Here is a 12151-nt window from a genome sequence, read left to right as displayed (position 1 = left end):
TATTGTCAGGGGAGGCCAGTCGTTGGAGGAGGACATCATGGTTGGTAAAGTGGAGGGGCGGCAACAAAGAGGAAGGCTCTCAAGGAAGGAGTGACCTGTGGCTGCAACTATAGGCTCAGGCACAGGAACAATTGTGAGGATGCTGCAGGACCGGGCAGGGTTTCCTTCTGTTGTGCGTTAGGGCTGCTATGGGTCGGAACTGACTTGATGGTATTAACAGCAACCACAAGGCTCGGTTTCCTCTTGTGTGAAATATGTGTGTGCACCCTTCTCCCCAGGATGGTTGTGAGGATTAAGGAATCTAATCTCTGTGGAGCCTTGGAAGCAGCGTCTGACATAACCACAGCACGCATACTCTGTGTCAGCTCGGATTGTGAGCTGCTGTCAAGTTGGCCCCATCTCATGGAGACCCCATGTACGACAAAAAAAGCACGGCCTGGACCCGCTCCATGCCTATGATTGGTTGTGGGGAGTCCTCGCTGGCTGAGTTTTGGAAGTAGACTGCCAGGCCTTTCTTCCTGGTCCACCTGAGTCTGGAAGCTCCACGGAAACCCGTTTAGCCTCACAGCAGCTGGCAGGCAAGGCAGTGGCTTACATGAGGTACCATGGCTGGACCCCGAACTGAGTCTCCTGCATGAAGGTGAGAATTCAACCAGGGGACCATCACTGCCCACTCAGCAACTGACAGTGATGGAATCCTGGAAAGACAGGTGAGTCACACTCTTTCTGGGCCTCAAGTTTTTCCTCTGTCCGAGGGCTGGAATGGTCTTCAGGGGCCCCTGGGGAATTGCAAACGCTCTCACTATGCTAAAAAACAAGTCCACATGGCATTTGGAACACTCCTGAGTCCTTTCTGGGCTGAACTCATAAGCAACCGTGGACATAAGTACTGCTGGGGGCACAGATCCTTAATGCTTCCCAATTCCCATCGGGGGGTGGGGGTGGGGCCTCAGCCTGTGTCTTTGAGGAGGTGCCAGGGTGGGAATATGCACAGGGCGATGGGATGGGACCAAACTGCCAGGCAGAGCTGCCACTAGCCCATTACCATTCTCGCTGACCGCCGCTGTCCAGTGCACATCAGAGTCGTGGGCAAGCTGGGCCTGGAAAGGGGAGGTGTGGGGGAACAGGTCCTTGTCTGTGATGTTCAGCACCTGGGGCACAGGGTCCTGGTTGCAGATGGTGATCTGACGGGGCTCGGGGACTGGGCCATGGTCGTTCACGTCGAGCAGTGTCAGCAGGAGCATCCCTGTGCCGGTCGTAGGAGGACTCCCTGTTCATAGTCACACACACAGCCACTGTTCAGGAAGGGCCCTCAGGGTTCGTCAGCCCTCCAGCAGCTTCGCAGCCACTTCAGCCAGATAGCTGCTACCCGTCTATCGCCAGGGGAAGCCAACTGACCACCTTGGGGCGCATCCATTGTCTGTCAATCTGTTTCAGATAAGCTTCCCTGCACAGCCCTGTTGGAATCTCTCCATGGCCAGAGAGGGCAATTCCCTCGGAACCCTGGTATTTTTAGGGATCTTAAGATACTAAACCAGATTGTCCCTATCAGTCAATCATGGGGAAAAACTGGTAGGCCAAATCAGGGCTCAGTGAAGTCCACACTTGGACTGAACGGGACCCTCAGTGTAATGATACCTTTTAAAGCTTGGGGTGTTAGAGCTTCTGGTTCATGGTCAGCTACCCTCAGGTGGTCATTTGACCCCTTTGCCTCTCCAAAGTGTTTCCTTTACAGCCCCCTTCCTCACACCAGGCTCTGCTCATGGGGGAGAAGGGCACACGTTGTGTCTGGCCACCGGAGAAACTTGTGGAAGAGCTGGGAGGGAGTTCTCACCATCATCTGTTGCCAGGACCATGACTTCGTAGACATTGTTCTTCACAAAGCGCTCATCCTCTCGGTCCAAGATACCCACTGCAGTGACCTGCCCACTGTCTGGGTCCATCGCCAGCCACCCTGCTGGGTCTCTCAGGATGTGGTAGCTGGAGAGGGAGAGATGGGAAGAGTCCCATCCTGGATTTTGTGTCATTTTGGGATCCTCCTTCAAGGCTTCCTCCTCTCAACTGGGAATGGAAGCAGGGCCTCTGGGCAGGACGCAATGGATAAGCCATGATCATCATCTCACCAATTAATGGGGGCCTAAGGGATCTGCAGGGGGCCCCAGTAGAGAGCAGAGAGGGAGGGACATTCATCCCCTCCCCTCCACCTCAGCCTCTAAGGGGTGATGTCCAGAATACTGACCCATCTTCCTGACAATCAGGGTCGACGATCTACCAGAACAGGGCCAGGCTGTGGAGTACCTGAGCTTCTGGTGCTCCGTGTCAGGGTCCTGCGCCGTGTAGGTGCACACGAGCTCGCCAATGAGAGTGCCCTCCTGGACCTCGACGACTTTGGAGGGGGGGACGAACACGGGCGGCTCATTCACATCCTCGACGTGCACCACAACGGTGGCCGTGGACGTCAGGAGCTTCACCACAAAGGGGCTCTCGTTGGTCACTTCCACGGACAGGGTGTACTGGTTCACGGCCTCGAAATCCAAACCCTAGGAGACAAGGGGGAACACCTGACCACCATTTGGGGAGGGGCTCGCGTAGCATCGTGGGCATTTCTAGGATGTTCAAAGGCCGTGAAGCCTCCTTTGTTTTCCTGAGCGGACATCAAGTGGGGCGTTCCAGACTGCCCCAAGCAGAAGCTGACCAGTAAGCTGGAGATGACAGGTTCCCAGTGGGGCAGTGACAGCTTTAGAAACTTGCAGAAGCATTTCTAGTTGATACAATGATGGTGGTGGAAATGTGTGTTTGTGCGTGCGCACGCCGGGGTAAGGCTGCCAAGCCCTACAGTACTCTTGGTCCCATGTCCCATTCTAATATCCTCCTGGACGTTTATAAGTGGTGGGGAAAAAAGCCTGTTTGTAAATGGAGCCCAGAGTATGTTTTGTAGAAAATCAACCAAAAAGACGCACACCCTCAATGAGACCAATGGACCCCATGGCCGCAGCCATGGACTTGGGGAGGCACGGGGCCGGGGAGTGCTTTGTTCTGGTGTGTGCGGTCACTGTGGGCGGGGTCGCTGTGAGTTGGAACACCCGACAGCACTTGGAGAGAAGATGTTTTACATAGGAGACGTGTTTCTGGTGTGTTAATGTAGAGTGGGTGTAACTTCTGAGGGTGGTTTGCACTTTGATTTCTTGGAGCATCAATTTTATTCAGAGACGTTGGGAGAGGTAAGGGTTTGCTGCTTACTGAGTAATGTTAGAGATTTTACTATTCAAACACCAGGACAGATGGTTGTAGGGTAAGGGCGAAAGGAGCATGAATTCAAATAAAGCAGATGCGTTCTGCAGTTGGGAGACCCTCTTGGTGGGAAGGCAGTGTGGGGGCGGCTCCTAGAACTGGGATCTGGCTGGAGGGATTATATCAATCTGCTTCAATGAGGTCAGCAACTTTGACCTGTTTCATGACCCAGGTGCTTATGTACAAGCTCATGTGGACAGCGGTTCCCCAGCCTGAAAAAGAAGGCAGTGCCTGCTGCCCCTGGTCTGTGCTCCCCCTGGTGAAGGGTCAGAGGCTCAGCACAGGGTGTCCTGCAGATGGAACAGATAAGACTTTCTTACCCCGGAAGTCTCAGGAGTGACTCTTGGCTAATCCAAAGTTAGCTCACCTTCTTGGTTGTCAGGACACCCTGGTTGCTCTCGGGGTGGGTGGTGATGGCAAACTGGTCCCTGTCATCACCTCCTACGATGCGGTAGGTGGCGCGCCACGCCGGTGAGTTGGGGATGTCCAAGTCGGTCACCGTCAGTCGCTGTACCTCCTGGCCCACGGTGTTCTCGGGCACCCGGGCCTCGTACTGCCAAGGTAGGAAGTACAGGACAGTCAGCACCCAGAGACTGCTCCACCCTCTGCAGCTGCAGATGCTCATCCAGCTCCGGGGAGTGCGGAGTCCCTCCGCACCCAGCTGGATGGCCCACCTACTTCTCAGGTTTCAGGTTGCCTAGCAGGCACAAAATGTCCTCAGTGCTAGCCTCATAGCTCTGGTCAGCACACACTACTCTTGGGCCTTGCCTGGCTTTCGCCCTGGACCTGACTCACACAGAGGCATCTGTCTGGTCTGGGTGTACAGGCCCCTGTCTAGTTGTGAAGAGAATGGTAGATGGAAGGTGGCATGAGGGGTGAGGGTCCTGACTGATCTGGAGCGCTGACTTGGAACTTTATGGGGTATTGGGACATGTGGCAAAGGCTAGAAACTGGCTTTTCAGAACATAGTGGAGAAATGTCCCACAGCCAGAGCCGGCTGCGGGCCACCGTGTATGACACTGAGGCCTGTGTTCCCAGAGGCATGCAGGCGTGCCTTCAGGAAGGCAAGCAGGGCACTTTGGGAGTTTTCACATCAACAGGGAATTTTCTCTGGAGTCCTTATGTCGTATCTGACATTGTGTTAAGACTTGGCACACTGTGAGTGGCGATACTGGGAGGGTAGAGGGTGGGTGGGTTGGAAAGAGGGAGCGGATTAACAAGGATCTACATGTGACCTCCTCCCTGGGGGATGGATAACAGAAAAGTGGGTGAAGGCAGACGTCGGACAGGGCAAGATATGACAAAATAATAATTTATAAATTATCACGGGCTCATGAGGGAGGGGGGAGCGGGGAAGGAGGGGAAAAATGAGGACCTGATGCCAAGGGCTTAAGTGGAGAGCAAGTGTTTTCAGAATGATGAGGGCAATGAATGTACAGATGTGCTTTACACAATTGATGTATGCATGGATTGTGAAAGAGTTGTATGAGCCCCTAATAAAATGATTAAAAATCTATATATAAAAAAAAGCAAACAAGAAAAAGAAAATGGAATTCAAAGATAATTGAGATTACCCCCCCCCCCCGACTATAATATATATGTGCCTCTGAGTCATGGCAACCTATGTACAAATGTATTTGATTTGATTGATGTATGGATTGTTATAAGAGCTGTAAGAGCCCCGATAAAGTGATTTTTAAAAAAGAGCTTGGCACAGACGGTCTCATGTTAAACCCTCCAACAGTGTGGTGCTATTATTGTCCTGGCCTTCAAGGGGCCCTGCAGGCACAGTGGGCCACACATCGAGCTGCTAATCCCAAGGTCAGCAGTTTGAACCCACCAGTCTCTGTGGGAGGACAATGAGGCTGTCTGTTCCCATAAAGACTTTTTTTTTTTTGGTTCTCACAACGAGTCACAGACTTGGAAACATGGTCTACTCAGTTCTACTGGGTCTCTCTAAGTTGGATTCGACTCAGTGGCCGTGAGTTGGTTGCTGGTGTTTGGGAACCAGTATCTCCATTTTACAAATTCAGAAATTTAGGGCACAGAGAGGTTAGTAAGTGTAGGGCTTGAACTTGAACTAATATAGACTGGCTCTGTAGTTTCCTTGGGAAGAAAAACTCCTTTTCCTTTATTTTATGATATTGGATTTTTGAACCTGAAAAACACATACCTCAGCTTTGAAAAATTGCAAATCTGTTTTTTATCCATGAATTTGCTGTATGAAGGTAAGGAAACAGACTATGGGAATGTATTATTTTGGGTGCCCTAATATCAGTCCTGCATGAAACTCCTTACTCTCTTTCCCAACCCCACGGCCACCGGGCAGATTCCCACTCAGAGTGGCCCTGCACGTGGCTTCCCAGCCTGGAAACCTCCTGCCTCCCCAGAGCAGATAGCATCAGCTTTCTTCCTGGGCGGGGGCAGTGTAGGTGGGTACGTGAGCTGCTGCACTTGTAGTTAGCAGCCGGATAGCAGCTCTCCAGGGCTCTATCAGAAAAGGAAATTTAATCCTTAAAAATAAGACCTTGTGCCCTGCTTCTGGATTTCAGTTCTTTTTTTTAATCCTTTTTTAAAGATTGTAGTAAATACATTGGCAAGGAAAACTTTCCCGTCGCAGCTTCCCTCACAAGTCGAGCTCGACAACATGCCTGGTATTCACCCTCTGGTTCCACAGTCACCCTGCTAAATTTTTCCAGCACCCTTCCCAGGTGCTCAGGGTCTCCCCTGAACTTTCACTCGGGCCGTCATGAGGTGATGAAGAAAGAGGGCGAGGCGTTACCTCCTGGGGGTCAAACACGGGTGCGTGATCATTGGCATCCAGGATCTCCACCACCGCCACTGCCGTGGTGATGGAGCCGTCTCCGTTCATGTCTGCGGCCTGGACGGTCAGCGTGTATTCGGGCACTCTCTGGGGAGAGAAAGCAGGGGATTCTACTGGCTGGGAGCTGGAGGCCTCTGGACTCGGGGAGGTATGATGGCGTGCTGCTCACAGCCTCGTGTCTACCCCTCCCCACTGCCCAGGGTGGTTCTGGGGAGCACAGTACAGGTAGTACAACGCGTTCTCCTGGGGAGGTCAGGGCACTGGCCCTTGGCCGACCCGCCATGGAACCATAAAGTGGGGCTTTGGGAAAGGTATTCATTAGGAAACAGGAGGCAATCTCAGTCTCCATGGCGCTAATTCTGCTTTGTAGCACACGAGGGACAAATCTGGGTGATGTGCGCGCTAAGTAAGCCATTCCGAGAGGAAATGAGAAAACCTACAGCAAGCACCAAACGCCTCAAAGGAGGTCTAACGAGATTGTTTGCAGCAGGCCCTTAGCCCAGGGGAGGCCTGGGGCAGCAGCACATGGACACAGCAGCAGCCTCCCCATCTGGTCGGGGTCCCCAGGGCCCTTCCATGGACTTGGAGGTTGGGGACGGGGGATCCGCTCCGAGCTCTGGCCCCAGTCCAGGCAAGCCTGCGTGGGCTATCCTTTTGGGGCCACTCACCTCCCGGTCCAGGCCACTGGAGATGACGCTGATGGTGCCTGTGCTGCGGTGGATGGTGAACATGAGGTCGTGCGGGTCCTTTGGCTCTTGGCTGTGGATGGAGTAGGCAACCACCCCGTTGTAAGTGTTGATGGCATCGTCCTCATCCGTGGCCGTCACTTGCATGACGGGCGTGCCTGGAAGGAGAGGGCATTGACGGGGCCCCGTCTCTCCCCTCTCTGAGTCCACGTTTATGCAACCCCAAGAGGCTCCCCCTGGCCACACACACTTGGGCTCACTTGCCACCTCAGGGCAGAGATTGCTCACTGGGGCCCGCTTCCCCATTCCCTCGTCCTTCCTTAGACACAGAATCCACATTGCGCTGGGCACAGGCCCACTGGGAATAAAGCCCATTTCCAAGCCTCGCTTGCAGGCATAGCTGTAGCCATGAGACTAAATGCTAACAAATGAGAAGCGCAGGGAAAGCGTGGTTACCAGCACGGGGCTGTTCTTCAGATACGGCTCCAGTGCCAGAAGCAACTACCTTGAGAATGGAAGCGCCAAAGCCGCAGAGAAACAAGACGGAAGATGTGATTCCACCAAGCTGCACCATCAGTTCACCCAAGGCCCTTGGCTGCCAATCTAGGTTCCTACTTCTATGATTCACTGCCCCTGCCCTCCAGGGTCGCTGTGAATCCACGCAGGGAACTGAATTCATGGTTTTTTGTTTTTTTCCCAATCCTATCTTAGGTTGACTCCCCTTTGAACGTGTAAATGTACGCAGAAAAAGGGATAGGAGGAAAGCAAATGTCCGCTTTGTTTAAGGCACTGCTTTTGACTGGGGAATTCTGTCATGGGCAGGCCAGCCAATCTGCAGTTCTCTGTAACTCAGAGAGGACAGACGAGGAGAAACCCACTCCGCCACCGGTCTGTGAGGCCCCCAGAGACACCTACTGCTCCCCTTACCCCTCTCTTCCTTAGCCCCAGCGATTCTCTTTCCGCTCCCTCTACCACCTCGTTCTAACACCTTCCAACTCGTGTGGCTTTCCTCACAGATGCTTCCGGAACACAATTCACCGACGATTTCTAATTTCCAAGCACACAGTGTAGACATTACTCTCGTTATTTCAGGGCTGGGAGTTTGCTCTCAGGATCCAGAGCTTGCCCCAGGTCACTGCTGGTAAAGATGCCCACAGTCTGGGTCTTTGCAACTGCGAAGCTAGCGGTTTGCTAATCTTTGATTTATCAAGTCTGTCTTCTGGGAAATGGTCGAAGATAACAGAATCCATGGGCTCTGCCCTAACATCATGAAGGTTCAGGAACCTTGAGAGGGAGTGAGGAATCTGGATGTTGTTAAAAAGGGCTCCAGGTGACCTGATGCACAGCCCAGGAAATCAGGGACGGAGTGGTCTTGCAGTCTTTCAGGGTCTGGCCTGCTGTAGATGCTTTCAGAACTTAACCCCAGGCCAGTGGGATCCACAGTTATTCTCTCCCCAATCCTCTTACCTGGCATTGCCCCCTCCAAGACGCTCCCTCTGAAGACCTCCTGGGTGAACTTGGGTTTATGGTCATTCTGGTCCGTGACGACGATGGAGATGTTCATGGGCTCCTCCACGGAGGCACCGTTCTCGGACACAGCGTGGCCAAAGAGCTGGGGGCACACAGGTCTGCAGTCAACCAATCACACCCCACCTGGGCCCTGCTTTCGGTCCCCCTGGTTGACATTGGTTGATAGAGGCCACTTGCCTCATACTTGGCGATCTTCTCTCGGTCCAGTGGCTTATTCAGCAGCAGCCAGCCGTTCTCCTTCTCGATGGTAAAGACGCCCTCGGGCGGGCTGTCGGCCCCAGGCCCTGTGATGCTGTAGAAAATCTTGGTGCCTTTGTCATTATTAGATTTGAGCTGGAAGCCAAAGAAAGGGACGCATGTCTGATAACCGGAGGGAAGGGACCGCCTGTGGTGGTGGAGCCTCTGTTGCCTTTTTCAGACTCAGTCCCCATGACCGCAGGAAGGGCTCCCTCTGCGGACCGAGTGGTGAGAAAACACACATTCGGCTTCTGGACAGGGGCCCCGGCAGACACCCATGAACGGGAGGAAGGGACAGTGGTACCTGATAAAGCCTCTGGGGAAAGGGACCCTTGCCGTTCTCAGGGAGGTAAATGGGCGGGGCCACCCATTCTCTCTTGCGTCTTCGTAGGATACGTTGGGCCGGCGAGCTCTTCCTGGCCGCCTCCTCCTGGAAGAAGAGAAGATGCCTTAACGGCGCTGGGCAGTCCATCAGGAGCGCAGCCCTGCATCTCCTCATCTATAGGAGTGAGGATCCAGAACATTCTCCGTGAGGCTATTCCAAAAGGAAACATATCTGGAAAATGCCCAAGTGCTGACTCACCAACTACAAACAAACAAGCAACCCTCAGCCCACTGCCATCAAGTCCACAGTGCAATTCACGGTGACTCTGTAGGAGAGAGTCGGACCATCCATTCCCGAGGGTCTCCAAGTCTGTACATCTTTACGGGAACAGACATGCCACATCTTTCTGAGGAGTGGTTCTTACGTTGGGTCCACTGACTGTGGGTGTGGGTTTTGTTATATTTTCACATATTGCCCCGCTGCCCTCCCAAAGACAAAAATGTGGCCACGTGTGTCAGGTTTATTTTCCCAGACTCGTGGGATTGGCAGTCCTATGTTAAAACTGTCTTCAATTGGGGCTATTGAGGAAATCCCAGGGACAAAGGGCACAGTAATAGGGTGATAACTGAAAAGGCAACTCTCTGTCCCACTGCCCTACCTCTCTGGTAGCCCCTCTGGGTAGTGGGAAGTGCTGCCCAAGGTAGATCAGTACCCATGCCCACAGCTCTGGATACAATGCTGGGCTAAATACGACCTCCTTAGCTTGGCTCACTGCAGCCACAGAGATCGGGGACTCGTGGCATGTGCGGGGACCGTCCTCCCATCCTGCAGGTGGACGTGGGGATGATCACCGGATGTTTCACCTGAATGGTTCCAGCCCTCAGCACAGCAAAGTCCTCGTCATCGGTGCCAAGGAGGGCTGACTCCTGTTCAGGGCAGCTGGTGAAAATTACTGTGGGGGAGGGAGAAAAAGAACCTTAGGAAGGGATTTCTGGGGGAAAAAAATCATCATTAGAGGAAATCATCCCTGATTAGGATCTCACCCCTTCCACCCAACCTGGACCCCAGAACTGCCCCCAGAAGCTGCAGAAGGGAGGCTTGGCTTCCACTCTCTGGACTGCAGTGTGACCTGGGGGCCTACACTTGCTGTCCTAACAAGTTTCATCTGGAGCTTCCAAGCGTGGCACGCGCGCGCACACACACACGTACGTCAGCAAAAGCCCCTCTCGTTCATGAGCTCAGAGAGCCAAGATCATGGACGTTCAGCATCTCTCCAACGGCCACAGATCCACTTTGCACAATATACACACAGGTGATGCTCCAAACATCCTCTGGCTGCCTCGCTTGTCATGCTCCTGCTCAGTCACCCCTTGAGCAAATGCTCAGAGTGAGTTTTATCCTTACAACTCCCCTTGCCAGGTAAGTATTAGGCCCTTTCCAAGATAAGCAAAAGGAGGGTCAGAAGCCAGCTCAGCCTGCTGCAGCGTCCATGACCAGTTTTCTTACCTGCCCTTCCTGGGCCAAAGCATGAAATCAAGGAACCTGCTGAGGGCCCCACCCGGGAGCCTACCCATCTGCACTGTGCTGGGTGCAATGCTTCCAGGAATGCCAGCCAAGTCACTGGGACTCCCAGTTTGTTGCAGCAGAACAAGGCCCACAAGGCCAATCTGTGCCCCGTAAGTGCCAGAGCGAGACCTAACTACCCACCCTTCAGGGAAAAGCTGTCTTCTAGTCTCTGGTTATTATTGCTGCTACTCTAGTGTACAGAGAATCCTCCTGTAAGACCAAGGGTTACGGACGAGCATTGCTTTCAGCTACAAAGCAACATGGCATGATAAGATACTCAAACAGTACATCCAGGTACCCGGGGGTGGGGTGCTTCCAAATGCTGTGGGAAAGTGTCCTGACATTTAAATTCCCTTTTTCTCACAAACTTTTTGAGGCCCCTTTGCATAGCATTTCTACAAAGCAGAAGCCTAACATCGGAGTCTAAGATGGTATGACAGCTTTGGAAAACTGTTTGGCAGCAGTATAGACACGGAAATGGAATAGACTACAGCTCAGGTCATCGGGTAAAGGGTGTGGGATTGGTGTGGACATTAGCCAAAAACACATTTTTAAAAAGCGATTCCACTCTGATGATCTGAAATAGTCACCCAGAGACGTGCACAAAAAGGTTCGTAGCAGCCCGAGTCGTAACAGCTACGGACACGGACCATGAGTGTCACAATGAAATGAACCAGCGACCACGGACGTGCACCCCACGGATCCATCTCAACATTAAGGTTGGATGACAAAAGCCAGCTGCAACAGAAGAGACACACACTCAAGTTCCATTGACATGAAGTGCAAAAGCAAATCACAGCCCCAGACACTTGCCACCTACTGGGAACTGTGGCCAGAAGGGACCAGAAAGAGGCTGGAAGGGCTTACCCTTAAACATCAGCCCCACCAGAGCCCAGTGGCAGCCAGGCAGGCGGCTCTCAGTGACAGTAGGCTCCCCTGTGGGAGGGCTGGAATGTGCCCGTGAAAAAGGGAAGATTGGAATGGAAACCATCCCTGCCTCTGGGGTGTCTTTTCCCACTGAGGAGTCCTGGCCTGACATGCTCGGGCAGTGGGGGCTTGGGGTGGGATGTAGGGTGATTCAGCTCCAGTTCCTGGGGCCACCAGGTGCCCAGCTTTGCAAACTCTTCTTCAGAGGAGTCTGGCCAATTGAAGTCATGGCAGTCGGAGGGCAAAAGTGAGCCAAGCGCTAGTTCGCTCACTCGATGGCTAGTCTGCTGGAGAGGCTGAGGGGACATGCTGAGGCACCTGTGGGAACATGAGCCACCCTCTCTGAGTCATGGCCATGTTGGGAAGCGGGAAGGCTTGGGCAGATCATTCTAACTTCCTCCCAGTTGCTTCCTGGCACCACTACCTGGGATCACTGGTTTCAAAATGAAATGATCGGAAGCTAGGTTTCATCATCACTCCTCACCCTTCTACTTTTGCCTGCAAGAATCAGGGCAAGTAAGCTGGTTTCTGATGGTGGCTGTAGACTGCGGCCAAGTCATGTGGGTGCATGAATGGGCTTGTGGCAAACTCTTTCCTGGGGCAAGCTGGTGAGCTCTGATGAGCACATGGGGCCACAGGGCAGCCCTTGTGCTACAAACAGAGGCCTAAACCTAGCTCTTCCTCCCACACCTCCCTGGGCCTGAGACAGAGCCCCTGAACTGCTTCAGCTCTGGTCTCCAGACAGGGATTCCGAATCATGAGGCT

General features: G+C 53.2%; 1 protein-coding gene across 1 annotated transcript in view; it reads right to left on the bottom strand.

Moving 5' to 3' along the window:
• CDH3 (cadherin 3) overlaps nucleotides 1-12151 on the bottom strand; it is a 37319-nt gene that overhangs the window by 8364 nt on the left and 16804 nt on the right. The window contains exons 3-12 of the mRNA XM_075537313.1: nucleotides 9757-9845; nucleotides 8873-8998; nucleotides 8509-8664; nucleotides 8269-8413; nucleotides 6784-6959; nucleotides 6074-6202; nucleotides 3659-3844; nucleotides 2299-2540; nucleotides 1835-1980; nucleotides 1046-1270 (exon numbers count right to left, since the gene is read on the bottom strand). Of these exons, the coding sequence (XP_075393428.1) occupies nucleotides 1046-1270; nucleotides 1835-1980; nucleotides 2299-2540; nucleotides 3659-3844; nucleotides 6074-6202; nucleotides 6784-6959; nucleotides 8269-8413; nucleotides 8509-8664; nucleotides 8873-8998; nucleotides 9757-9845 (1620 nt within the window). The remainder of the gene's footprint in view (nucleotides 1-1045; nucleotides 1271-1834; nucleotides 1981-2298; nucleotides 2541-3658; nucleotides 3845-6073; nucleotides 6203-6783; nucleotides 6960-8268; nucleotides 8414-8508; nucleotides 8665-8872; nucleotides 8999-9756; nucleotides 9846-12151) is intronic.

This window comes from Tenrec ecaudatus, chromosome 18, assembly GCF_050624435.1.
Source record: "Tenrec ecaudatus isolate mTenEca1 chromosome 18, mTenEca1.hap1, whole genome shotgun sequence".
NCBI classification, from domain to species: domain Eukaryota; kingdom Metazoa; phylum Chordata; class Mammalia; order Afrosoricida; family Tenrecidae; genus Tenrec; species Tenrec ecaudatus.
This window is presented reverse-complemented; position numbering and strand designations above follow the sequence as displayed.